Source organism: Nicotiana sylvestris, chromosome 6, assembly GCF_000393655.2.
Source record: "Nicotiana sylvestris chromosome 6, ASM39365v2, whole genome shotgun sequence".
Lineage (NCBI taxonomy): Eukaryota > Viridiplantae > Streptophyta > Magnoliopsida > Solanales > Solanaceae > Nicotiana > Nicotiana sylvestris.
The window spans coordinates 73,633,875-73,661,454 of NC_091062.1; the positions used below are offsets into that span (position 1 = coordinate 73,633,875).

At 39.2% G+C, this 27,580-nt stretch overlaps 2 protein-coding genes across 3 annotated transcripts; one reads left to right on the forward strand and one right to left on the reverse strand.

The window, feature by feature from the left end:
- Nucleotides 1-4,407: 4,407 nt before the first annotated feature.
- LOC104248691 (ubiquitin-ribosomal protein eL40 fusion protein) lies at nucleotides 4,408-6,426 on the forward strand. Of its 2 annotated transcripts, none has more exons than XM_009804991.2 (5): nucleotides 4,408-4,622; nucleotides 4,711-4,797; nucleotides 4,882-4,984; nucleotides 6,073-6,139; nucleotides 6,223-6,426. In XM_009804991.2, the coding sequence occupies exons 1-5, from the start codon at nucleotides 4,520-4,522 to the stop codon at nucleotides 6,247-6,249; spliced, it is 387 nt and encodes a 128-aa protein (XP_009803293.1). In that variant the 5' UTR covers nucleotides 4,408-4,519; the 3' UTR covers nucleotides 6,250-6,426. The 2 variants fall into 2 exon arrangements, 1 of the variants encoding a protein (XP_009803293.1); XR_011400601.1 differs by having other exon boundaries at nucleotides 4,474-4,622; nucleotides 5,968-6,139.
- Nucleotides 6,427-7,495: 1,069 nt separating this feature from the next.
- LOC104248690 (homeobox-leucine zipper protein ATHB-12-like) lies at nucleotides 7,496-9,255 on the reverse strand. The gene is made up of 2 exons (XM_009804990.2): nucleotides 8,517-9,255; nucleotides 7,496-8,174 (listed from the first exon to the last, which is right to left on the reverse strand). Exons 1-2 carry the CDS (start codon nucleotides 8,841-8,843, stop codon nucleotides 7,821-7,823), a joined length of 681 nt encoding a protein of 226 aa, XP_009803292.1. The 5' UTR covers nucleotides 8,844-9,255; the 3' UTR covers nucleotides 7,496-7,820.
- Nucleotides 9,256-27,580: the final 18,325 nt, after the last annotated feature.

Genomic DNA, 27,580 nt, shown 5'->3' on the forward strand with positions numbered 1-27,580 from the left:
AAACTCGTCAAATCGCTTGTACCATTGTCTAGAAGATTGTTTCAATCCGTACAACGATTTTTCAAGTTTGCACACCATATTTTCTTTTCCAGCAACTTTGAATCCTTCTGGCTGAGTCATGTAGATTTCCTCCTCCAAGTTTCCATGTAAAAACGCAGTTTTTACATCCATCTGAACTAGTTCCAAATCCAATTGTGCTACCAAAGCCAACATAATTCTAATGGAGGAATGTTTTACAACTGGAGAAAATACTTCATTGTAATCAATTCCCTCCTTTTGAGCATATCCTTTGGCCACCAATCTTGCTTTGTAGCGAACATCTACTTGGTTAGGAAATCCTTCCTTCTTTGCAAATACCCATTTGCACCCAATTGCTTTCTTTCCCTTCGGGAGATTGGCCAATCTCCATGTATGATTCTGATGAAGGGACTGTATTTCATCATTCATGGCAATCCTCCACTTATCTTCTTCTGAACTTTGGACTGCGTCTTTATAAGTGGTAGGAACATCATCAGCTACAATTGAGGTTGCACAAGCAACCGTCTCTATGAGACGAACATGTTTCGTTATTGTTCTTTTTGGCCTGCTGGTTGCTATTGATTCAAGTTGTTGTTGAGGTTCCTGAGTTGGAATCTCCTCTACTGGCTCTCCTTCCAGAGGGTAATCTTCATTTGTTTCCTCCTCTGCTTCTTGTGTAGGAAAAATAAATTTTCCCTCAAACTCCACCTGCTTAGAAGCACCTTCATTTTGTTTGGTATCTTCTGTTACCTTATTTACCATAGCAAATTCATCAAAGGTAACATCTCTGCTGAATATTACTTTCTTTGTCATAGGACACCATAAGCGATATCCTTTGACTCCAGAAGTAATTCCCATAAAAATAGCCTTCTTTGCCCTTGGATCCAATTTTGACTCCGTCACATGATAATATGCAGTTGAGCCAAACACGTGCAAAGAGTTATAATCTACAGCAGGTTTTCCGTACCATTTTTCAAATGGTGTTTTGCCATCAATAGCAGCAGATGGTAGACGATTAATGAGGTGACATGCATATGTAATTGCCTCAGCCCAAAATTCTTTGCCCAAGCCAGCATTGGACAACATACACCGTACCTTCTCCAGCAAGGTCCGGTTCATACGTTCTGCCACTCCATTCTGTTGTGGTGTATGTCTAACAGTGAAGTGTCGGACGATGCCATCATTTTCACAGACCTTATTGAAATGATCATTTTTGTATTCACCTCCATTGTCTGTGCGAATACACTTGATCCTCCTGCCTGTTTGATTCTCCACCATCGTCTTCCATTTGAGAAAAATTCCCAGCACTTCATCTTTGTTTTTCATTGTATACACCCACACTCTTCGAGAAAAATCATCAACAAAGGTTACAAAATAGTGCTTCCCACCCAATGAAGGTGTTTTGGAAGGACCCCAAACATCAGAGTGTACATAATCCAAAATGCCTTTAGTATTATGGATCGCTGTACCAAATTTAACCCTTGTCTGTTTCCCTTTGACACAATGCTCACAAAACTCCAAGTTGCAAGCCTTTACTCCTTTTAACAATCCTTGATCTGATAGAGTTTTCAAGGATTTTCCTCCAGCATGTCCCAAGCGCATGTGCCATAGCTTGGTTGCTTCTGCCTCTTTGTCGTCACTGGATGTCACTGTCGCTGTCCCAATAACTGTACTGCCACGATAGCGGTACATATTATTATTCTTCCGATTAGCCTTCATTACCACTAGTGCACCGGAGCATACTCTCATCACTCCATTTTCTGCAATGATTTTGAACCCTTTTGATTCTAGGGCTCCCACAGAGATGAGATTCTTCTTCAAATCCGGTACATATCGAACATCTGTTAATGTTCTGATCATTCCATCATGGTTCCTTAATCGTATTGAACCAATGTCATATGAGGTAAGAGGGTTGTTATCCGCTGTGTGGATGACTCCATATTCTCCTTATTGAAATTCCACGAACCAGTCCCTGTTGGGACACATATGATAACTACAAGCCGAGTCCATCAACCATACGTCTGATGATGTTGATGACTATGTTGTAACTAATGAGAAGTCTGAATCATCACAATCAGCTACATTTGAATCCATAATGGCCTTTCTATTGTTATGTTTGGCCTTATTCTTCAACTTCGGACAGTCTTTCTTCCAGTGCCCCTTTTCTCGACAAAAGGCACATTCATCTTTGCTGGGTCTGGATCTTGACTTGGATCTTCCCTTCTTTGTCCTCGTTTGATTTTGAGGACGACCCCTCACAAATAGTGCTTCTCCTTCTCTGCCCTTCTGTTTTTCTCGCTTTCTTTATTCATAGCTGTACAAAGCCGAACAAACTTCTCTGAGAGAAACTTCGTCATTTCCATGGAGTAGAGTAGTTTCAAGGTGCTCATACTCATCAGGAAGTGACGCCAACAACATCAAGGCCAAGTTAACATCATCATAAGTTGTATCCATATTTTGCAAATCTTTGACCAACTTATTGAAACTGGTGATATGTTCATTCATCATGGTACCAGGAACATAGGTGAAGTGAAACAGTCTCTTCTTCATGTACAATTTATTTTGACTGTTTTTCTTCAAAAAATTATCCTCCAATGCTTTCCATAATTTACTTGCAGAAGTTTCCTTTGTGTATGGATATTTCTGCTCTCTAGCAAGGTAGGATCGAATGGTACCGCAAGCAACACGATTGATAATTTTCCAATCTTCTTCTCCAATAACATCTGGTCTCTTTTCTTCAATGGCAAGATCTAGCCCTTGTTGAAAAAGGACATCTAGAACCTCGCCTTGCCACATCCCAAAATGTCCTGATCCGTCAAAAATTTCTACCGCAAATTTCGCATTTGACACAATTCTTGTCATAAGCGAAGATGCCAACGATGACGTATTATTGACACTTGATGTAGATTCTTCTTGTTTATTGTCTTCCATTTTGACACGAATATTATTTAATAGCTGACGACACAAATCAAGATTATTTCCTTTCTGGTGTGGAAGATCAGACTAAGCTGCAACCACAGAGCATACTAAGACAAAACTTTGACACAATTACCAAGATAAATCTTTTCTGATGTGGAAGATCAGACTATGCTGCAACCACAGAGATAACTTAGACAGTACCTTGGCTCTGATACCAATTGTTGCGGAAGCCAAATGTATATAGTATGAATAAGTCACAACTACTATACCAAAAATTATGACAGCCACCAAATAATAAATAAGACAATAAAGCAACAATAAAAGGAACACCAAAATTTACGAGGTTCGGCCAATTTTGCCTACTCCTCGGACACAACCAATATTTTATTCTACTCCAAAAATACAAGTGAAATAATACTAAAGAGAGAAAATACAAATGTCTTAAGAAGATAAGAAGGCAAATGAGAAGTGTGTTTAAATCCTAAACATTAGGCCTTCTTTTATAGGAAAAATATCACTACCAAATGGCTAACCCACCGATGTGGGATTTGCCAAATTCAACAAATGGGACTTGATAGGTGAGGAGGGGGTGGATAGGCCTTATGTGGGTGCGGGGCAAGTTGAAATAATTTTTTTAAATTAAATGTGGGTGCGGGGCGAATAACGGGTTTCGGGAGCTTTGCTTAAAATTTTAAAACATGCCTTAACAATTTATATTACTAACTTAAATAGTTATGGGTCTTAATCTTTTCTACCTAACAATTTTTTAATTTGATACGCTTAAAACTGATTTATGCTACTTCAAGACAAATAAATATGCAAGTTTTATCAAAGATGAAAGAGAAAAATATTAGAAATATGTTTCCATTGATTTGACACTACCAATTTAGAATAAGATCAAAAATTACCACCTACTTAGAATCAAAATCAAATAAAGAAGAAACAAAATAAATAGCACATAGACCTAGCTAGAATATAGCTAACATTTATGGGTCTTGAATTTATTTTTTTACTGTATTCTAATATTGATGGGTTTTGAATTTATAAAGTTACTATACTCTAACTTTCAGTATCGTGTCTAATTATTATTCAATTAAACTTTAACAATTTTTTGTAACTATATTTACTTAATTTGTTTTAAAAAAATCACTATCTATTTGGAGTTTTATTTTTGTCTGAAAAGAGAAAAGAAGTGAACAAATTCTTAGTATTAAAAATTGATGTTATTTTAGAAGTTAAACTGACGATACAAGTAGCTAATACCATATCCTCGAATTTCAAATACATTATACTTGTGCGTTTCAGCAAAAGTAACAACATAAATTTCGTTTTGTGGGGTCAGGCGGGTTGAAAGCAGAAAAAATGCTATGCGGTGGGGTTAAAAGTTTTGCAAGTTAAGTCTCAACTCACAACCCGTCCTGCCCCGCCCTAAATAGGTACGTTCAAAAAACTCTGGGAGCTATTTGTAATTATGCAATCTGGAGTGGAGGTAAATGAAATTAATGCTTCTCAAAACCCTAAACAGCATCGCTATAAGCTATCTGGTAACGGGATGAAGTGCAAATAGCAAAGAGAACTAAAGATGCAGATCTTCGTGAAAACCTTAACAGGGAAGACCATAACCCTAGAGGTCGAATCGAGTGACACCATTGACAATGTCAAGGCTAAGATTCAGGATAAGGAAGGTATTCACTTGTAATTTTCTCACCTTTTTCTTATCTTTCATAGTAATTGTGAAATAGTAAAGCTATCTGATTGATGGGTACTTTATAGGGATTCCACCGGACCAGCAACGTCTGATATTTGCTGGTAAGCAGCTTGAAGATGGCCGTACGCTTGCAGATTATAATATCCAAAAAGGTCCGTGTTGAATGAAATTGGAAACTGAAGTTTTTTTGAACTGTTATTTTATTTTGGTTAATTATATTTCCTAATGAAAAACAGAGTCCACTTTGCATCTTGTGCTGAGGCTTCGAGGTGGGATTATTGAACCGTCTCTTATGGCTTTGGCCCGGAAGTACAACCAGGATAAGATGATCTGCCGCAAGTAAGTTCTCCTGAACAAAAAAAGACTTGATTTCACGTGTTATGTTTACTTTTGGAACGATATTGGCCTGATTTCATGAGAATTGGATATAGGGGATTCATATAGTCTGTTCCACTAGATCCGAAAAATAATTTATCTCAGAAATGTCAAAGCTCTAAGATGGCCGGTTCAAAAATGTTTTTGTGGTGACATACGATTATTTTCGTGTGAGCTCAAGCTTGTAGATGGCATTTCGTTTTCTTGTTATCACTTGTAACACATGGTGATTGTCTTTCACCTCTATCTTTCACCTCTATGATGTTATGGTGAAGTTGCATCTTGCACAAGAAAATTAATATCTTTTCGCTGCTGCTTTTATTCTAATTTGCGTGCCCCAGAGCATTGTACTTAGCTAAGAAATTAAGATAATTTACAAAGTTATGTGATGTGGACCGAAGAAGAAACTAGAAAGTGATGATGCTTTGAGGGCATGGCAGAGATAGAAACCTGCCAAATACTACCTTATCAACCACCTACAGATTCCTTAGTATAGCTCTCTGATGTCCTTGTTTGCTTTTTGATCTACTTTTGTGTGTACTATTTTGGTAGACATGATTGGAAGCTATCCTGGCCGAGGTAGTGGCTTGAATATGGCATGCATGACATCTTCTGCTTGTTCTGAGTGACTATCGAACATATCAGTTTTTCTCATTGTCATCTCATGAGGAAGTTGTATGATAATTGCACGACTAAACAAACTTTTGGTGCTAAAATGAAGTCTTTTCCTTTAAATTATTTTTGGGCTCTCTCACTGATCCACACGCTATGATGTTGCATTCTGCTGGGTTAAGTTGCGTGACTAACAAGTTGTCTATTTATTCTTTCTTTGATACGCTCTATGATTTTGCCTTTTATTGGGTTAAGTTGTGTGACTAACGAGTTGTGATCTTTTTATTCTTTCTTTGATGCTCTTGGGTGTATTTATGTGTTTTCTTTTGCTGCAGATGCTATGCCCGTTTGCACCCTCGTGCTGTCAACTGCAGGAAAAAGAAGTTTTTATTCTTTCTTTGATGCTCTTGGGTGTATTTATGTGTTTTCTTTTGCTGCAGATGCTATGCCCGTTTGCACCCTCCTGCTGTCAACTGCAGGAAAAAGAAGTGTGGCCATAGCAACCAGGTATGTTCTTGGTCAATCTTGTGAAACGTTGTGTGTTACTGGACTCTACTAAATGGTCCTTCTGTTTCCTACTTTTATTGCAGTTGAGGCCAAAAAAGAAGATCAAGTAAACAGGTGGTTGCATTTGCTGTCAAGACGATTTATAATTTGGCACTTTTTTGTTTTTTATTTGCTTGTTGACTTTGGTCTGTCCTTCGGCGTCTGTTTCACTATATACATAAATTGTAAAATTTTACCCGTTTGCTTTACTTTTTAATCTACTTAACTGAGTTTGATCGACTGCAAAATAGTTGGTTAGTTCAAGCCATATGCTTTGAAGCTCGTCATCAGTTGCTTCTTTTTCAGTTATAAGCAGCGGTATACATGAAACCACCCGTTTTGACGCTTAACTTAAGTTGATCATAGAATTTCCTTACTTATCAAGTATGCATGGACTAACAACTGTCATTGGAGTGTTTTTTTTTTTACCAACTACAGTAGTGTTGCCTCTATGCCTTGGCTATATAATCATCCCTATGCACATCCATTGCCTTATGATGGCTGCCTCATGATGAGGCTCATGGTGTGGTTGTCGGCGAAGTCTCACGAGGCCTCAAATAAAAGATGCTTGACTTTCCATGAGAGGCCTCAGATAAAAGATGCTTGACTTTCCAAATGGCAACCACACTTGGGGAGTAACCATTTCTGGCAACATTTTAGCCTGGGGAGGGGGGTACATTGGCTTTTAGACGGCTTTGGATAGAAAGAGATCTAGAAGATGAATAGAAATACTGGGGAAGCTTTTATAAACCATGAACTCACTTGATGCTTTTAACCCCAAATTTTCACCGAAAGAGAAGTAATCTTCCATAACTTAATGCTTGCTGGATCCCATTTCTAGTTCCATTTCTTCAGCAACAATTACAACTGTTTTCCTATTAGATTAAGGCATTCTTTTGCTGCCTCTAGCTCTAAGAATCAGTTTAAAAAGGAAAAGAAAAAGACTCATTTTTCATAGCTTTACGTAATCAGGAGCCAATTTTGACTAATATGGATTTGTGCGGCATAAAGCCCAAGAAAAGGGAAAACTTACCCACCATACAGCTTGGTGGAACTTCATGCGAGTAAAAGGTATATGCAACTCTGTTCCGGTAGTGCTATATGTTAATGTTTGGCTTTTATTTCCTTGATTGCTTGAAGCTTCATTCACTAAACTTTAACTTCCATACAACAGAGTGAAAGGCAATTTGGATACTGAGTATATTCAATTTATTTTATTGTGGTCACACGAAGAAGCCCAATTGACATAGTTTCTCTTTCTTTTGAAATAAATTACAAGCTATCCATTAACCCCCCCCCCCTCCTCCCCCCCCCAAAATAAAATAAAAGAAGAAGAAGAAGAAAGAAACATCAGTGGAACATTTCAAAAAATAAGGCAAGTATATCCCTTGTTCATGCATCCCGAATCACATGCAAAGCCTTCGCTGTTCATGCTGCTAGTTCTCCTTGCAAATCAATTTTTGGCAAACTCCTTTCGGATTCTCAGCACAATGGAAAAAAGCAACTGGGAAAAAGTTCTTCCTTCTATTCCTGCACACAACCTTGTCTCTAACAATGTGAAAAAAGAAAGAAAAAACTTTTCTATTGATCAAACTTGGGTCACTGCTGATTCCTTTGAAAAGCTTTATTGTATTTGTGGAGTTCAAAATTCCCACCACTTGGAATTGCCACATGACAGGTCGAAGGTACGACCTAGGCCTACGGCACACCAGTGTCCAGGTGATCCTAAGGAACTGTCACCTAATTCTTCCATGTTCCAAAACTCTGGTTCTTCCTTCCATCTGAAATGTTCGATTAATCTTCCTTCTCTGTCATTTTCCACTTCATTAACTTTCTTGCCTTCTACACTTGCATTTAAACAACCAGAGATATTGTCCTTCAACTCTAAGTCAGTACCTCCATTTTCAGAGCATGTGTAGATTTTGCTGTCTAGTGAATCTTGGCCTCTGCTGCAACCAGCATGGTTGTTTTCCAGCTGATCATTTAGTTCCTCTAACTGTTTAAGAATCAAACGTTATTTAAGCATTGATAAGGAATGACTAATGACTTTGAGAAAACGCAAGAGAGAGAAATTATTCTCTCTATTTTCATTTTATATGATGTATTTTACTTGACACGAACTTTAAAAAATAAAAAGAATTTGATGCATACCAAAAGTAATGTTAGAACTTGTGGTCTTAAACATAATGTCTCTATGGAATGGAAGAGCATAGTATGGAATGTAAAATGAGAAGTTTTGAGTTAAAGAGTATCAGCTATTCTTTTTTAGACCAAAAAAAAGAGAGGAGGAAATAGGGCACGTAAGATGGAAGATAGGGAGCAATAACTAATGAGATACCTGCTTGAGCAAAGATTCCTTTTCTTGCTTCAATGATTGAAATTGCATATTTAGCTTGTCAAATTCCGCTTTGAGTAGTCTGTATTCGTGCTCCATTTGCTTCGATTTCCATCTAGCCCTTCTGTTTTGAAACCAAATAGCTACTTGACGAGGTTGCAGCCCAAGATCTCTTGCCAGCTCAAGCTTCTTCCTTGGTTCAAGCTTTATCTCTTGTTTAAACATGGACTCAAGCAACTTGACTTGTTCATCAGTAAATCTTTTACCATCTTTACTCTTCTTATTTGAAGGTTCAGTGTTCCCGTGTGTTAGAGTATCTTCTGCTTCCATTACTTTGTTTAGTGAAAGTTTTATTTTTTTTGGTTTCAATTGTTTTATCTGACGTGATAAGAGGAGTATTAATTAATGAACTATTTTATTGGAAACTTGCTAAGCAGGTGGCCTTCTATTAATATATATTGCCACCATGCAAGAAATATCTAGCTAGGTAATGTTCAGGAGATTGGGACTTCTGGTTTGTTGGTTAATTTAGGCCAATCGTTTTAGATATCGTGTAATATCTTTTTCCACACTTTCACTTTTGGACATCTCTATCTTTGATCTCTTTTATCCTTCCAATTTGGGGCTACATTCTATTTCTCGGTGCATTTCTTTTGTTAGCTGCCATGGATCTAGAGATTGATAATGAAGAAGACATGCAAATGAATCCACACTTGAGAGAAACAAATCTCTGTTTTTTAGAAGAAGAAAGTAGAAGTGATACAAGTGTATGTTTTCAGAGTGTACAATATGTTCTTATATCTATATAACTAACTTCTAATTACTGTGCTAACTAACTAACCACCTAACTGTAGTTACATAATTAACTTATCAACTTGATTAACTAACTCTAGTCAACAGTCCCCCTCAAGCTGATGGTTTATACACATTCTTCACTCCTAACTGATTCAGCAACTGATCATGTTGCTACTTCCCTAAACTCTTTGTAAGCAGATCAGCTAGCTGGTCTTTAGTATGCACTTACTTTGTCTTCAGCAATCCTTCACAGATTTTTTCTCTAACAAAATGACAGTCAATGTCAATATGTTTAGTTCTTTCATGGAAGATAGGGTTAGCTGCTATCTGAATAGCAGCTTTGCTGTCACATATCAAGCTTGTAGGCTGTTGAATCTTTCACTCCAAGTTTCTTAAATAACCCTATCAACCAAGTGACCTCTGCTGCACATGAAGCCATACTCTTGAACTTTGCCTCAGCTGAACTTCTGGACACAGTCATTTGCTTCTTTGATTTCCAAGACACCAGTGCATTTCCAAACTTAACCAGGTGTCCAGTTACTGATCTCCTTGACTCTATACAAGATCCCCAATCAGAATCACAATAGGCAGTCAGTTTGTCTACACTTTCTACAGGCATAAGCAGCCCCAGGCCTGGTGTTTGTTTGATGTATCTGACTACTCTGAGGGCAACTTCCATGTGTGATACCATTGGCCTCTTTGATGAATAATGAATAGTCATAGTGACTCTGCTTGAACCCTATCTGCAATAGAACTTCTGTCAGCTTCATATTCCACTGTCTTGGTGCTTGTTTAAGCCCATATAATGACTTGTGAAGTTTGCAAACCTTCTTAGCCCCCTGGCTTGCAAACCCTTGTGGAATATGCATATACATATCTTCAACCAGATCACCATTGAGAAATGCATTATGAATATCCATCTGATAAATCATCCAGTGCTGAGAAGCAGTAAGGGCCATAATTGATCTAACTGTGACCATTTTTGCCACAGGAGAGAAGGTTTCACTGTAGTCTAAACCTTCCTTTTGACTGTAACCCTGGGCAACCAGTCTGGCCTTGTATCTTTCAACCTCTCCTGAAGCCTTATACTTGATCTTGAATATCCATCTGCAACTAATAGGAGTTTTGCCAGGATGTAAATCAACTATACTCTAGGTTTCATTCTCCTCTAATGCTGCTATCTCCAACCTCATAGCCTCTACCCATTGAGGATCTGTAACTGCCTCAGCAAATGACTGAGGCTCAGAACTAGCAGAATAAGCAGCCAAAACTCTACTATAAGAGGGAGTGATATGGGAGTAGCTGACATAAGTAGAGATATGATAGGGACACTGTGCAGCATGTGATTGTACCACATAGTCTTGCATCCAAATGGGAGGTTTACTGGTCCTGGAAGATTTTCTGACCTGAGCAGGAGCAACATCAGTTGACGCAATCATTGTGCTAGGTTCTGCAGCATCAGGATCACCCTCAAGTGAAGCATCAGGGGAAAAAGCCTTTGGTGCTACAATAGCTAGGACATTGTCTTCATGATTACGAGATGAGTCCCCCTCAGGTGTAGTGTTAAGCTCAGGTGAAAGAGAACCAGCTTCAGGTGAGGAATCTGCAGCTGAAAGCCTGGGATCTGAACTAGTTGAGGGTAGTAGATCCAATATAGGAAAAGTAGTACTACCTGAAGAGGACACATATTTGAAAGGAAAAATAGTCTCCTGAAACACAACATTTCTATTAACAAAGAAAGACTTAGCATTCAAGTCATACAAGACATAACCTTTTTGAGAGGAAGAGTAACCAAGGAATACTGCAGGGACAACTCTTGGGGAGAACTTGTCGACAATGTTGGGACATGCTGCATAACACAGACAACCAAACACTCTTAAGTATTGCAGAGAAGGAGAATGTAAGTATAACATCTCAAATGGTGATTTGTACCCAAGGATTCTAGAGGGCAGCCTGTTAATGAGGTAGATTGTTGTGGTAACACATCCACCCCAGAACCTGAGAGGAATAGAAGCTTGAAATCTAAGAGACCTAGCCATGTCCAGAATTGTTCTGTGTTTCCTCTCAACAATTCCATTTTGTTGAGGTGTGTAAACACATGAACTCTGATGAAATATACCAAGATTAGACAACAATTGTTTGAACTCATTACTAAAGAACTCACTACCATTATTAGTCCTTAAGACTTTTATGGAAGTTGAAAACATATTCTTTATTTGAGTTAGAAAATCTCTTAGTACAACTATGACTTCTGACTTGAAGTTGAGCAAGAAAATCCAAGTGTACCTGGTATAGTCATCAACTACTATAACAAAATACCTCTTACCATTATGTGAGAGAACTCTATATGGTCTCCAAATGTCACAATGCACTAAGTCAAATGCAACCTTAGACACTGATGTACTTAAAAGAAAGGGCAGTTTGGACTGTTTAGCAACTGGACACACAGGACAGTATTGAGGTCCTTTCCTTAGGGTAGTAAAAGTATCTAACTTCCTTATTACATCAATAGGAGCATGTCCTAGTCTTCTATGCCACACTTCTATAGAATCAGCTAAGCTGGCTGAGTGAGCACACTTATTGATTGATGTTGCTGTAGAATCCTGTAAAGGTCCTCCTTGAAGTATGTACAAGCCATGCTCCTCCTTACCAATCCCCTTCACCTGACCACTGTAGAGATCCTGGAAAATACAAAAGTCAGGAAAGAATGCAACCATGCATTGAAGTTCTTTTGTGAGTTGAGACACTGAGAGCAGGTTGTATTAAAAATTCTGGAATACAGAGCATATTTGAGATGTTGTTATTTCTAAGTACTGAGGCATTTCCTTTATGTGATACATAAACTACATTTCCAGTAGGTAATTGGACTTTGCACTTTTCTGAACTGGGAATAGACTAACAAGAAGTAAGAGCATCAAGTTGAGAAGTCATATGATTTGAGGCTCCTGTGTCTATGATCCAATTTTGCTTGAGAAAATTGGACATTAGAGTGATTAGAGTACCTGCAGCAGCTAACTTGCTGGATGATTATGGACCCTCTTTATTCCCTTTGGCTAGCATTTGAAGTATCTGTTGATACTGCTCCTTAGTGAAGAAAAGAGTAGCAGGACTATTATTAGGTGCAAGCTGGGCAAGCTGAGGCATGTAAGCATTCTGAACCTGCTGCATTCCTGACTGAGTTCCATAAGCACCTTGTTGGTTCCCAGTTTCAGTGGCACTTGGAAACACCAAACCACTCACATTATTTGCATACACTCCAGTATTCTGCCCTTTCTTCTTTCCTTTGAAGTCTGAGGGATAGCCATGAAGTTTGTAGCAGTTTCCTTTGTGTGCCCCTTATAATGATAGTAGTCACACTACACTTGGTTCTTTCTGAACTTGAAATTTCCACCTGCACTTGTTGAGTTTTTATTACTATAGAACATTGCTCTTTCTATGCCTTCAGTAGATTGATTGATCTGAGTGAAATTAGCCAGACTCCTTTGGCTTTCTTGATCAATCAATAGTGAGTAAGCTTTGTTAATACTAGGGATTGAATACATCATCATAATCTGACTCCTTGACTATGAGTAGGACTCATTCAATCCCATTAGAAATTGCAGTAGCCTGTGATACTCAAAATGTTGGGCATATTTCTTTGATTCAGGACAGGGACAACCAGGACAGGGCATTATTACATCAAACTCATCCCATAGGTCTCTCAGCTTGGAGAAGTAATCAGCAACAGACATAGTGCCTTGAGTAAGATTATGAATTTCTCTACTGAGATACAGAACCCTAGATTTATTCACTTTGTCAAATCTCTCCTTTAGGTCTTCCCAAACCTTATGAGCATTAGAGGCATATACTACACGACTAAGTACCCCTGGCTTTACTGCATTCATTATCCATGAGAGAACTGCAACATTCACTTTCTCCCATTGATCATGAAGTTCAGGTTCAAACTTAGACTTAGGGAATCAACCATCTACAAAACCTAACATACTCTTCCCTAACAAACCAATCCTCATAGATCTACTCCATATTGCGTAGTTATCTGAACCAGTAAGTTGAAGAGAGATCAGAATGCTACCTGGAGTGTCTGTTGGTTGAAGGAAGAGTGGATGATTGTGATCAATTGACGGAAATACAGTTGTACCAGTTGCACCTACTGCATTATTGACACTATCAGTAGTTGTTTCTTCTCCAATCGCCATTTTCAGCAGCTTCTTCAAGAGTAAACCCTAGGTTTTCAGCTACACGCTATAATTGGACAATTTCCCACAGAATTGTGAAATTGAGGTAGCGAGAGGAAGAAACAGCTTGAGAGACGTCTTCGATTCACTCCAGTGGCTCTGATACCATGTTAGCTGCCATGGATCTAGAGATCGAGCTTAATGAAGAAGACATGCAAATGAACCCACACTTGAGAGAAACAAATCTCTGTTCTTTAGAAGAAGAAAGTAGAAGTGATACAAGCGTATGTTTTCAGAGTGTACAGTGTGTTCTTATATCTACAGTATAACTAACTTCTAATTACTGTACTAACTAACTAACCACCTAACTGTAGTTACATAATTAACTTATCAGCTTGATTAACTAACTCTAGTCAACATCTTTCTCTATGAAATAAATGTAGCAGGACTAGTATTTTCCGTAGGACAATCAAAGATGAGTATGTACATTCTTAGTGATTCAAGGTGAAATATTTCTTTTCATAATAAAGAATAATTCAGTGCAATGACTTCTATTATGCGTAGGATCCGATGACGGATCACATTAGGTTCATTGTTCACAACTTTTGCTCGAATGACCGGACCATATTAACTCCTACTAAGGGAAAATTTGTCATTTTTCTCTCTGACGGTCTATGTAGACTGTGTGGTTTAGGAGAAAAATAATGATGTTTAGGTTAACTTACCTGCACTTTAATTATTTTATATGCACTTATAACCTCCTATCAATATAATTACCTGATATCTTCCATCACTTTAATTCTTGTCCTAGCATGATTTTGTCTCCATTAAAAATTGAAGTCGTATTATATTCTAGTATAATATTTACTCGTTTTATTTACGGTGAGGTCACATTCTTGGTTGGGCATAACTATGTGATACTCTCACATCGAGCAAGGAGAGGTTGAGGAAGTAGAGATGCTTCAGAATTAGATGTGCTGTCGCATTGGTAGTACACTGGTGAATAATGGCCGCCTAATAACGACAAAAGAGAGAGCTCTATGATTCTCTTACATCATTAATAATAATGAGGAAGACCGAATTAATGTACAACTAGCAGCCAATTAGAGGACTTATCTTTGACTCAACACTCCTTTTCTTCCGTTTATAACACACCCACGTTAGCTAAACTTGAATGTAGAAATTCCTCAAAGTTGTCGTCTTTTAAGTTTCATTAACTTCACTTGTCAATTGAATAGTTCTACTGATGTAGTAACTATATATCATATATGATGTCCCGTCCTTTTTATATATGAAGTGTCTAAAGTACACTTGTCATATGATTTAAGGTATCTTTCATCTATTATTATTATTATTATTATTATTATTATTATTATTATTATTATTAGCCATCGAAGTCCAAAGTAGCATCAAATGTAATGTTGAAAGTTTGTCATAAACTTGAGAAGTTCGGAAAAGGAAGAAGCTATATATATATATATATATATATATATATATATATATATATATATATATATATATATATATATATATATATATATATATGTGTGTGTGTGTGTGTGTGGTGTCATGCAGAAACTATTAATATAAACCATGAACAACGATAAATCAAACAACAAAAGAGAAATTTATCAAAAAAGACAAAAACATTTAACATGATTCGGTCAATTGACCTACGTCAACGTGCGAAGATGATCAATCCACTATATAAAAAAGAATACAAAATATTGAGAGAACAACCTCACGAAGAGTCAAATACATGTGACACACTAACACTTGTCTCGAAATGTTGTCCTAAACAAAACCTTCAAACTCCTTATGGCTATATTGTGAATGATACTATATAAGAATGAAGGATTCTCAATTCATAGAAGTCCAAACATTTTCCTCCAAGATAAAGGACTAGCCAAAATTCTTTTCTAAAAAAATTTAGTTATGGTAAATATATTCTCCTTTTATTTAAGAGATAAGAAAATCAAATACAGTAAGAAAATCAGGCTAACAATATAGTAACTAAAGTTAGTGCTCATTCTATTCAAGAAAAGGCTTTTGTAGATTTCTGCAATACTAAGGATCGCGTTAATCAAGTCCCAGATTGCATTTTGTTTCCCACTCTCCGTATAACAATTAACAAATGTCGAATTATGGTTGAAGTTGCACAACAGACATAAGGTTAGGCGTACCGAGGTGTTGATAGTTGCCTTAATTTGCTCTGTTATTTTCATTATTCCACAAGGAAGGAAACCTTTCCTCTTCTAAAGGAAACACAATGATGGAGAAAGTTCCAACTTGGCGACACTATTTTCATTCTTCATCCAAAGTTGGGAGAGGGAAAGCAGAGATAAATGCAGAATCTAAAATTTTTGAAGTCTAACCTTTAAGATTTTTAGTATTAAATTTATTATATTTTTAAAATTTTGAGTTTATATTTACAATATATTACAATTTCAATAAGATTTTTGCACATAAATTTATGCTTTGTGTCGATAGTTAAAAGTTCAATTGAATCTGTTACAATAGGACTACATACGTCCCTGAGCGAGAGTGTTTCAATGTGGGTCTGTTCTTCGCCACAGATGAATTCAAAATTTTAAATGATTGAATTTCGAATGTATATGGTCTTATGTCATGTATATACTTTTTATTTTTCTTATATTTAGTTAAATTCAGAGAACTGTCTTAAATCCGCGTAGATTCTTGAGACTTCCGAAATCTTTCAAAGTTTTTGTAAAAAGATGTTACTCCTATACCATCCTATTCGTTAAGCTCGGGGTATGTCAAATGTCAATATAGTGTAGAAGAATGTAATAATTAACAAGAGATAATAATATATAATACTATGTAAGTGTTATAAATATATTATATTATGAATATTTATTTGATATTTCGTTGTAAATAAACTTCCTGAAGAAGCTTATCTATATGGGACTCCGCCGTAAACATGTTTATTTATTTAGTACTTTATTGGAAATAAGCCTTCTCAAGAAGCTTATCCTTTGGATACTCCGTTATGGATAAACATTGTCCCCAGTGGAAGATTATCCATACCTAATACAATAAGCTTATTCTTTCAGTACTCCGTTGTAGATAAACGTTACTACCGGTATAAGATTCTCCATACCTGGTACAATGAGCTTATCCTTTCGGTACTCCATTATGGATAAATATTACTCTCGGTAGAAGATTATCCATACCTGATACAATGAGCTTATCCTTTCGGTACTCTGTTATGAATAAACATTACTTTCGGTAGCAGCTTATCTATAGGAGCTTGCAGTAACAGCTTACATAGCAACTTGCAGTAACAACTGACACAACAACTTTCTTTCTTTTATAAATAGAGGAGATTTCAATTTATTATGTACATAAGTTTGAAATTGAATAATATATTAATTTCTCTATATTTATCTTTTGATTTATTTACTTTATAGTCCTTATTTTATATTAGTGAGAAGATAAGTACTAGGATCTAAAATTGAGATGAGAACTAGAATTTTCTAGCTTTGAGCTAGGATTCATTGTCAAAAGGGGTTATTATCACTTAGTATGATTTTTGTCGTTTGTAAGGCTCCTTTTTATGATTCCTAGCAGTTCTATGCTTGTAAGAGTCTAGGATACTATGTCCACTTTTCTAATTTTCTTGGTGCTTTGCAACTATTTTTTCTTTCCATCTAATCAAGTACCAACTTTGCGAAAATGACAAGGTAATTTGTCCTCTATGCCCATGAATATTCTTTCCTTTTCATTTAACAGGAAATGAACCCAGATGCTTGGAATTGAGACAGATGGATGATGGATCTACTTGCACTGGATTACGCAATGTAGCTTTCCTCAAATCAGAATGTTCTATAAAGAAATAGTACTACTAAGTTTTTATCCATTGATCCTAGAGACTTTATTCTCACCTGTTAATCCATTATGGAGTTACTGGACTTGAACAAAATTTATCGATAATAATATTTAATTGAGGAAAGCCTCAATTTTGCCTTTACAGTATTCGAAATAGAATAACTTTATCTTCTAACCTTGTGGTTCAATATTACACCTTTAGTAAAAAGTTTCATTTTTGTTTTTGTTTACCCTAAAAAATGAATAACAATTAAATTTGTACGCAATTTAAATGATATGTCATTTAATGCAATACGAATGACCTAAAAACAACAAGTAACTAAGTTAAAATTAAAATGAACAATCAAACCAATTATAATGTGATGATCAAGCCGTATCTTAAGTTGAACACTGAAATTTGGCCTCGATCGGACCCTCGATAAAAGCTCGATTGCAATTAAAGAAGAGAATAACTGAAGAACACTTTGAATAATTGCTGGAAGACAAAAATGAACTTTTATTGCTCTGATTTGTGTGTCAACAGTGTGTTAAAATAAAAGAAAGTTTCCTTTTATATAGTAGGGAAATTTCAGTCCTAGCACAAGTCTAAATAAGGTAAAAATCTTCTTTTTTCAGTAAATGCCGATCCGTAGTTGATATTGGACGGGCTTCGCGCCGTAATATCCGAAAGCGAATATTACGACTCCCTACTTGTCATGCCTAACCGTTCTCCCTTTTCTCATGGTCTAGAAATTTTACTTGGTCTGGGTCCGTTATTTTACCGTGCCCGATTCCAGATACATCGTTCACTCCTCCTGGGTTCCGATACGAGGGGTCCTTCGGCCTTGCTTGTAGTCGCGTCGAATCGTGCTTCCACCTTGTTTCCTTATTGGGGAATCGGTAAAATTTTGCCTCGAATTTTACCCGTACACATATAGTCCCCTCGCTATTCGGAGAGTAGATTTATTAAAGCGATCATAAGCGATGAATGGACCCTTGTTCATTTTTCCGTACGCTATAACCGAGTTGACGGGTCAATGAAATGTCCCATCAGTCGTGTCGTTCTGACTTTGGACATGTGCCAGCCTCCGGTTGACCGTCCTCGAATGCAAAACGTTGCTCATTGATTATCCCCTCTCTATAAAAGCTTCGGTCCTTTTTCACTTTTTGATTCCAAAGCTCCTTAATTTATCCCCGAACTTCTCACGTATTCGTAACCCCAATCTTCATACATTCTTCCATATATCTTCATATTTTCATCTTCATATCTTCAAATCTTCATATTCTATCTTTAAATCTTCAAATATGACCTTCAAACCTTCATCCTCATCTTCAAATCTTCATCCTCACCTTCAAATCTTCATATTTCCCATAGCTCGATGGCGAAGACTTCGAAATCTGTGTTTTAACAGGCCGTCCCTTCAACTTCTAACCTGGCCACGGATGTTGAGGTGGCCGCACCTGAAGTGGCCGGAACCTCCTCTGAAGAGCTTCATCCCCGAAGACTGCTCCATTAAATGCGACTTCAAGGTCGAAAAAGCCTCCAATCAGAAGGACCGAGACGAAATGGTATGGAGGTACATATGCTCCATTACCGAGGATACGCTCCTTACAGTTCGGGAGGACTGCAATTGGGAGGGCAAAGAAGTAGTCATCCCTGGTCCCGATGAGGACATTACCACTCATGTGGAGGAGTATCTAAGTGTTTACACTTACCCCTTCACACTTGCCCCGGGTTGATCCCATAATTCTTAACTTTTGCAAAATGTACGAGGTCTGCCTTGGGTAGATTCACCCGACCTTTTGGAGGATCATATTCCTCCTTCGCCATTTCGTCAACAACACTGAAGCACCTCAATTTACCATTGACCACTTGCTTCGTCTCTACAGTCCCCGAGTTTTCTGAGGGGGGTTAATCAAGCTCGTTTGTGGGGAGTAGGTCAAGGGGATCTACAAACAACTATCATATTCCAAGCACGAATGGCACAAAATCTCAAAGGGAAAGTGGGAAGCCCATTCCCATGGTGAGCGCTCCTCCCTACCAAGTCTAATTTCACACTCAACCGTCATTTCCATTAAGTTCTCTTTCTTTCATAGGTTTGCCCAAAACCACTGAGCTCCGGGCATTGGACGAGGATGAGGCTCCGTCCTTACTCGATAAACCCTCTACTTCGAGACAGCCTGGAGCTACTGCATAGGATGAGAAAAAGAGAAAAAAAGGAAATCTTCGGGCTCCCCAGATGCCGAAGACAAGAAGAGAAGGGTAGCAGTCCGGACCCAAAAAAGTAACAAGAAGAGCACCCGGGCCAGGGTACCTCTGACTCCCTCTAACGGCTTAGGGTTACCCTGAAGATGACAAACTGGAGTTGGTCGCCCATGGGCCGGCCATTTATGCAAAAGAACATGCAGCAACCAGGGGAAGTGGCCAAGAGGCCGATCCTTCTTTATCTCGGGAGCCAAAAGGAAAATTAGAGGCTGCGGTCTCCCGAGAAACAATCCCTACTCTGAAGGAAGTTTTTGTTGTCATTGACATTGCAGAATTTCTGTCCCATATAGAGTCCTTATTCAACAAGGCTCAGGCCGTCAAGGAGAAGCCAAATGTGACGACACCGGCCGCAAACGAGGCCCTCAACAGGTTTTTTGATGGTCTGGACATGGATGCGTTGGAGAATTACTCTGGGTTTGGTCACCTAGAGGTCTCAAAAAAGGATGTGTCAATGGGAGCAGGTGAGCCGAGCTCGAGCTCGAAGCTGGTGAAATAGTTCCCTGCTCCGAGCGTGGATCCTGACCATAAAAGAACGGTCATGTTTACTATCCCAGCGGACACCTGGGTGCTGTCCGCTCCGGTGGGTATAGCCAACTATCTTTGCTGCCTTGTGACTGAAGAGGACCAGGCAAAGATGAACGAGGCGAGCACACCAAGCCTTTTCAACGATGCACAATATGAACTGAACTAGGTAAGTTTCCCTTTCCTTATGCCCTTTGTGCATCTTATTTAACTTCAATGTATCCTCACGATCTTATCAATTTGTTTTTAGACTCCGGTGCTCCACCATGAAAGGTTCCATAGGTCTTGGATGGAAGTCAGCCAGCTCGAGTTCGAGCTCAAGGAGCTAGTCTGGCAGAAGGACATGTATGTGGTTCTTAGCGAGCAAAAAGATGAGGCCCTCCAGGATCTCCTTATTCTTCCAGCTGACTGGAAAAACCTCAACGGAAGGCTTTGTCTGTGAAACGGGAGCATGCCGAACTAGTCAAGAAGGTAAGGATATGTGAGATTAAAAATGAGAGGTTACACGTAGTGACTAACAAAACAACCTTGCAGGTGCAAGAAAAGATAAAAGGCGGCTACAAAAGAGGAGTTGGCGTCAGTCACAGACTAGCTCCGGGTGGCAAAGGTTAAGGCCGACAAGTGGTCTCGGCTAGATGAAGAGCTTCAGGCACAACTGGATTCAGCCGTCTCAGAACGGGATGACCTTGGCCGGGAATATACTACGCTGAAGTCCAAGTTAGAGGCAACATCGATTGATTACTCCAAGGTCGTGGAAATGCTGACCCAATACTAAACTGATGTGGAAATAGCCGATGCCTGCTTAATAACAAAGGCCGAGTATGTAAAGTAGCTATCCCAGAAGGAGACCCTCGAGGAGATTCATGCTCGGGGGTTTGATATGTCGGTCGAGGTTAAAGAGGTCAAGAGGGTTGAGGTCGAGGTAAAAGAGCTATATGAGCCCAGAGGTTCCGATCCTGAGTCGGGCTCTGGTAAAGATTAGGAGGAGATGCCTTAGCTTCTCTGTTTTTTGTTTTCTTTTATATATTTTCTTTTTGTTTATTTTGAGGTCGTTTTATCATGCCTTTTTTTGTAAATAATTTGGAATATATAAAATTTTCCCTTTGGAAATAGTGTAGCTTTTATTTTTTAGTATTTGTTTGCAATTTTTTATTTGAAGATCATCATTAATGCCTTCATAGAATTGGACATAATCTAGAGTACCCGTTCTCCGAAAGCTCGAATGAGGACCGGTTTCGATAATAACTTCGAGTTATTTAGGCTACAAAATCTCGATGAAAAATGAAGATCTTTAAGATACTTGAGTGTTTTAGTCGTGCACGATGGTGTAAATAGCCGAGGGTAACCTTTTAATAGGTTTTAATCACATATAAGGGCCTTACTTTCTACATACGGACTTGGACGTCTTCGAGCTGTTTTAAGTTGGCTGTAGCTTTTCATATTCGGGCCTTGCCTAATAGACTCGGTGCCTCCTGGATTTGATAGACCGAGATATTCAATCTTTTTATCGGATGTTAGTCCCTGAGTCGGGGTGGCCCGTAGGCTCTAGTATTTAGGATCCGTTATTTGTTCTAAGTAACTCAACGAATGTATCGATGGTGCAAAATGCGTAGTGATAAAATATAGATGGAAAGTTTCTTTCATTACTTTGCATGTAGAGTAAATAATCGGAGGCGCATAAGCTTTATGCCATGGCAAGAGTGGGATACATGGATACCGTTCGTTTGACTGTTTGACTCTTACAACGAATCCTAATAATCAAGCCTTGGCTTTTAATATTAAATAATATCACCTTCTAAGGATCCTAACTTAGGGGGTAATGGCCCCCGGTATTTGAGACTGAACTTGTGAGGGCTTGAATACTGTTGGTTCGGTATAGGTGATCAACAACTTTGACTTTAGGTCGGCCTTCGAAACTAATGTAGCACGTTTTACTATTACCTCGTTAAAAACCTTACTATAAAACCCACTTAGGGAAAAATCGATTCAATAGAAAAAGAGTACAATACGTGCTTTCAGACCTAATTGTCACATTTGCCCTCAGCTGAGGACCTGCATAAGTTAGTCCAAAGTATAACAAATTTCAAAAGGGAATTATGCTCATACCTTAGTAGTAGTACCACTTTAAGTGTGCCACGTTCCGGTTGTTTGGTAGTTGTATACCATTTCCCCACTCGAGTTTATACGAACCTTTCCCAATTATTCCAGTAATTCTATATAGTCCTTCCTAGTTCGGCCCTTGTTTCCTGTCATTTAGGTTCTTGGTGTGTAGCATTACTTTCCTTAACACCAAGTCCCCGATTTGGAAATGTCGAAGGTTAGATCTTATGTTGTAGTACCTCCCCACTCACATCTTTTGGGTAGCCAACTGGACTAGGGCGGTTTCTCACCTTTCGTCCAATAAGTCCAAACTTGTGGTCATGGCCTCACCGTTTGTCATTTCAACAATATACGGGAACCTGAGGCTTAGTTCCCCCACCTCGACCGAGATTAAGGCTTTCGCGCTGTAGACTAGAGAGAATGGGGTCGCTCCGGTACTTGACTTCAAAGTTGTTCGGTATGCCTACAAGATTTTGCGCAAGATTTCTTTCCACTTTCTCTTCGAATCGGTCGGTCTCTTTTTCAAGTTTGGGAGTATAGTTTTGTTCGCTGACTTTGCTTGTCCATTCCCACTAGTTTGGTAAGGTGTTGATTATATCTTTTTGATTTTGTGGTCTTCGGACAACTTACTTACCTTGCTGCCGACGAATTGCTTTTCGTTGACGCAAAGGATCTCAGCCTGTATCCCAAATCGACATATTATGTGATCCCAAATGAAAATGACCTCTTTCTCTTGAACCTTCTCGAATGCTTGAGCCTCAACCCACTTGTAGAAATAACCGGTCATAAGTAGTATGTATTGGGCTTTACCGGGCGCCCATGGCAGGGGACCGATGATGTCCATCCCCCATTTTATAAACGGCCATGGCGATAGGACAAGTTGAATCATCTCTACCGATTGGTAAATCATTGGGGCATGTCGTTGACACTCGTTGCATTTTTGTATGAAGTTATTCACATCTTTCTCCATCTCGTTCCAGTAGTAATCGACTCTGATTAACTTCTGAACCAAGGATTCTGCCCCCAAGTGGTTCCCACAAGTGCCCTCGTGGACCTTTCTCATAGCGTATTTAGTCTCTCCTAGACCCAAGCACCTAGCTAATGGGCAAAAAAGGATCTTCTGAACAATTTCCCCTCAACCAAGCTGAACCTGGAAGCTTTGGTGCGCAATGCTCTCGACTCCTTGGGATCCGATGTCAATTTTCTTGTCTTCAGGTAGTCTATGTATTTGTTTTTCCAATACCAAGTCAATCTTGTTTATTTACCTTGCCCTTACCTTCTTCTACTACCAAGTTCATCAGCTGTACCACTGCCCCCAAGTTGAATTCATCAGAGTCGACAAATGACCTCAAGGTTGTCAGTGCATCGACCTTGCTATTTTGATCCTGAGGTACGTGTTGTAGAGTCCATTCTTTGAATTAGTGTAAGGTCACCTACAACTTATCCAAGTACCTCTACATCCATTCCTCCTTTACTTCGAACGTCCCATTGACTCGATTTACGACAAAGAGGGAGTCACATTTGGCCTCGATCACTTCGGCCCCTAAGCTCTTATCCAGTTAGAGACATTTAATCATAGTTTCATACTCGCCTTTGTTGTTAGTTAATTTTACATTTCTAATAGATTGTCTAATTTTTGTCACCCGTAGGTGGTTTCAATACGATACCAAGCCCAGAACTCTCCGCGTTAAAGGCACCGTCCATGAATAGGGTCCAAATCCTCGAGCTAATCCCCGAACTGAGTAGTAATTCCTTCTCGACCTCAGGTACCAAGCCATGCATAAAGTCGACCATAAAGTCCGCCAAATTTTTAGATTTTATGGCGGTCCGGGTTTGTGCTCGATATCGTACCCACTAATTTCTACGGCCCATTTGGACAACTGACCCGAGAGCTTGGGCTTATGCATGATATTCCTCAGCAGGTAAGAGGTCACGACATATATGGGGTGGCATTGAAAGTACGGTTTTAATTTCCTAGAAGGGCTTAGTAAGGCGAGCACTAATTTTTCTAAGTGAGGATACCTTGTTTCGGCATCGCCTAGGATTCTATTTGCATAATAAATAGAAAATTGTGTACCTTCTTCTTCTTGGACCAGGACACCACTTATTGTCACCTCAAAAACTACCAAGTAGATGTATAGCTGTTCGTCCGCCTTCGGGTGGCAGCAGGGGCGGGGGGCTCGATAGGTATTTCTTGAGTTCTTCTAAAGCTTGCTGGCATTCCAGGGTCCAAGAGAAGTTGTCATTATTTTTCAATAGTGAGAAAAAACTTATAGCTCTTATCTGACGATCTCGAAATGAATTAGCCCAACGCGGCTATCCGCCCGTTCAGTCTTTTTACTACCTTGATGTTGTCGACTATGGTGATGTCCTTTATGGACTTTGTTTTTGTTTGGGTTGATCTCTATTCCCCGATTAGTTACCATGAATCCGAGAAACATGCCAAAGCTAACTCCAAATGCACACTTCTTTGGGTTTAGCTTCATGTTGTACTTCCTCAATATGTCAAAGGTTTCATGCAAATGTTTCAAATGGTTGACTGCTCGCATGAACTTAACCAACATAGTGTCAGTATAAACTTCCATTGATTTCCCTATTTGTTCTTCAAACATCCAATTGACTAGGCATTGGTATGTGGAACCGACATTCTTTAGTCCAAACGACATTATGTTATAACAGAAAGTGCCGAATTTGGTTTTGACAGAAGTTTTTTCTTGATCGCCCAGGTCCGTCTAAATTTGGTTGTACCCGAAATAAGCGTCAAGAAAACTCAGTATCTCATGTCCGGCCATTGCGTCATTCATTTGATTGATGTTAGGCAAATGGAAAGAGTCTTTCGGACACGCCTGATTTAGATCCTTATAATCTACACACATCATAAGCTTATTTCCTTTTTTAGGCACGACTACTATGTTAACTAACCAATACGGGTATTTAACTTTCCGGATGGAACCTGTTTTTAGAAGTTTAGATAAATCGTCCTTGATGAATGCGTGTTTGATCTCGGACTGTGGCCTTCTCTTCTGCTTAACCGGATGAAACTTTGGATCTAAGCTCAATTTGTGAGTTGTTACCTCCGATGGAATACCTGTCATGTCTAGATGGTACCAGGCGAAACAATCGACATTAACTTTAAGAAAATCAACAAGTTTTTTCCTGAGCTCGGGGGTTAATCCCGTGACTAGGTATACCTTTCGATCCGGTAGGTGCTCGATCAATATAACCTGCTCAAACTCCTCGATCGTCAATTTGGCTGTGTCACTGTCATCGAGCGCTATGAAAGATCTCGGAATGCTGTAATCATCTTCATCGTCCTCTATGTGCTCCTTCTATTTTTCCACCTCGGTTGAGGCTGGTATCATTGATTGCTATATAGTTCTTTTTCTTTGGTCGATTCCTTGCTTTTTGATGTTGAAATCGTGGGCACCGGGATTACTTCATCGACAACGATCATTTTCTTTGCAGCCGACTATTCTCCGTAGATTGTTTTGACTCCTCCCGGAGTGGGAAATTACAACGCTTGGTGTAAGGTCGAAGCTGCCGCTCTCATGTTTTGAACCCATGGCCTTCCGAACAAGGCATTGTACCTCATATCCCCTTCGATCAAGTAGAACTTTGTTTCTTGGGTGGTCCCGACAACGTTTACCATTAAAGTTATCTCACCCTTCGTGTTCTTGCACGTCGTGTTGAATTCATTCGATACCCGAACCGTCGATATGATTTGATCTTGCAACCTCAATTGTTCTATGACCCTCGATCTGATGATGTTGGCCAAGCTACCTGGATTAATCAACACACGTTTTACCTGAGACTTATTGATAAGTAAGGATATTACTAGTGAACATTGCGAGGTTGTACGATGCCCTCAGTGTCTTCGTCACTGAACGAGATGTGTATGCGTCAAAATCAAAGGGCTTAATTTCTTGCTATCGAGTCACTTCAGAAGAACACCTCGAGACCCCAAGGACGCGAAGCTGTGACTGAGTTCCCTCCCTCAGAGCTCGTCGAAGCCCGACTTAAAGAGGATGTAGATCGAGGCTAGAGAAAAATGGGGAATTCCCAAGGCACACAGCCAAGTCTGACAAAGCCGGCCTACCTGGAGCCTATATCAAGGCGTCGCATCTAGCCGTCCCATCTCCATGCTTTTACATTTAATGTATTTTGTACTATGACAGGATTCCCCTCCTATATAAAGGGGATCTTCATCACCTTGTAAAGGGCTGCTGTTGCTCCAACCATTCTACATAAGATCAATAACAATTCCCTCTCTCTCTCTCTCTCTTTCTCTCTAACTTACACGCTCGAGACTACCTCTCTCATTTATTGCTTTCATACTTGTTCTTCACTTATTGCTTGTCATTGGCCGTAAAGAGCCTCTTTTTAATTATATCCTAACTGTTATTCCATTCCCGATTACCCCCGATAGCTCGAGCTCGAGCCCAGGCATCGACCTCGTGGCCCCTCACCATCCAGTTCAAGGCCAGAGTAACTGATCTCTCGGTTCGTTTATAGTCCTATTTTAGCTTGAATTTCATCTCATATCTTCATACGCCTAACATCAACTGCCCTAACAACTAGCATAAAAATAGATCACGTATTTTTAGTGTCCCATTAACAAATTTAATTATTATTATCATTTTCACGGTAAATAGTTTGGCGCCCACCGTGGGGCTAAAAATAATAGTGATTATTTTCTTGCTGGTTTCATTACACAAACGAAAGTTATTTTTCACACTTTTTCTTGTCCAAGATCTTGATTTTAGGTCAAAATGTCCGGCTCAGTGAACAGATTCGAGAACAACAACCTCGAAAACCACGGAGAAAATGGCATGGATGTTCCGGTTGTTGGCGCGCCACCACAGAACCCCGATAACGCACCTGGACCGATCCCAGCGGACGCGGATTCGCAAGATGCGCGGCAGGTTGACAAAACCTCACACACTGACAGGAGCATACGACACGTCCCCCAACAGGAAGCCCAAGAAACCCCAGCCCGGGAAGAACATGAAGTTAGTCTTCATATTATTTTTGAAATGTTGCAGGCACAACAGCTGGCTATTGCCCAGCTACAAAGCCACCTGAAGACTCCCAGTACGGTAGCACCAGGGATAGCTCCCCCAACTGAGCAGGTACATGATAGATCGAACAATAACAGATCGATAACCGACCCTGCCATCGTAAAAATGCTCGAGGACCTCACCAAAAGGGTCGAGTCAGGCGAGAAAATGATAGCAGACAATGATAAGAAGGTCGAAACCTATAACTTCAAAGTCGACCAAATCCCAGGCGCACCCTCGGTCCTAAAGGGTGTAGATTCGAAGAAGTTCGTACAACGGCCATTCCTAGAGGAAGCGGCTCCGAAACCCATTCCAAAGAAGTTC

What these genes read in the sequence shown, in the direction of transcription:
- LOC104248691 (XM_009804991.2), top strand. Translation starts at nt 4,520, where the DNA reads ATGCAGATCTTCGTGAAAACCTTAACAGGGAAGACCATAACCCTAGAG. An exon ending in GATAAGATGATCTGCCGCAA is followed by an intron (nt 4,985 to 6,072) that starts GTAAGTTCTCCT and finishes CTTTTGCTGCAG; the next exon opens with ATGCTATGCCCGTTTGCACC. An exon ending in AGTGTGGCCATAGCAACCAG is followed by an intron (nt 6,140 to 6,222) that starts GTATGTTCTTGG and finishes CTTTTATTGCAG; the next exon opens with TTGAGGCCAAAAAAGAAGAT.
- LOC104248690 (XM_009804990.2), bottom strand. Translation starts at nt 8,843, where the DNA reads ATGGAAGCAGAAGATACTCTAACACACGGGAACACTGAACCTTCAAAT. An exon ending in AGGAATCTTTGCTCAAGCAG is followed by an intron (nt 8,175 to 8,516) that starts GTATCTCATTAG and finishes ATTCTTAAACAG; the next exon opens with TTAGAGGAACTAAATGATCA.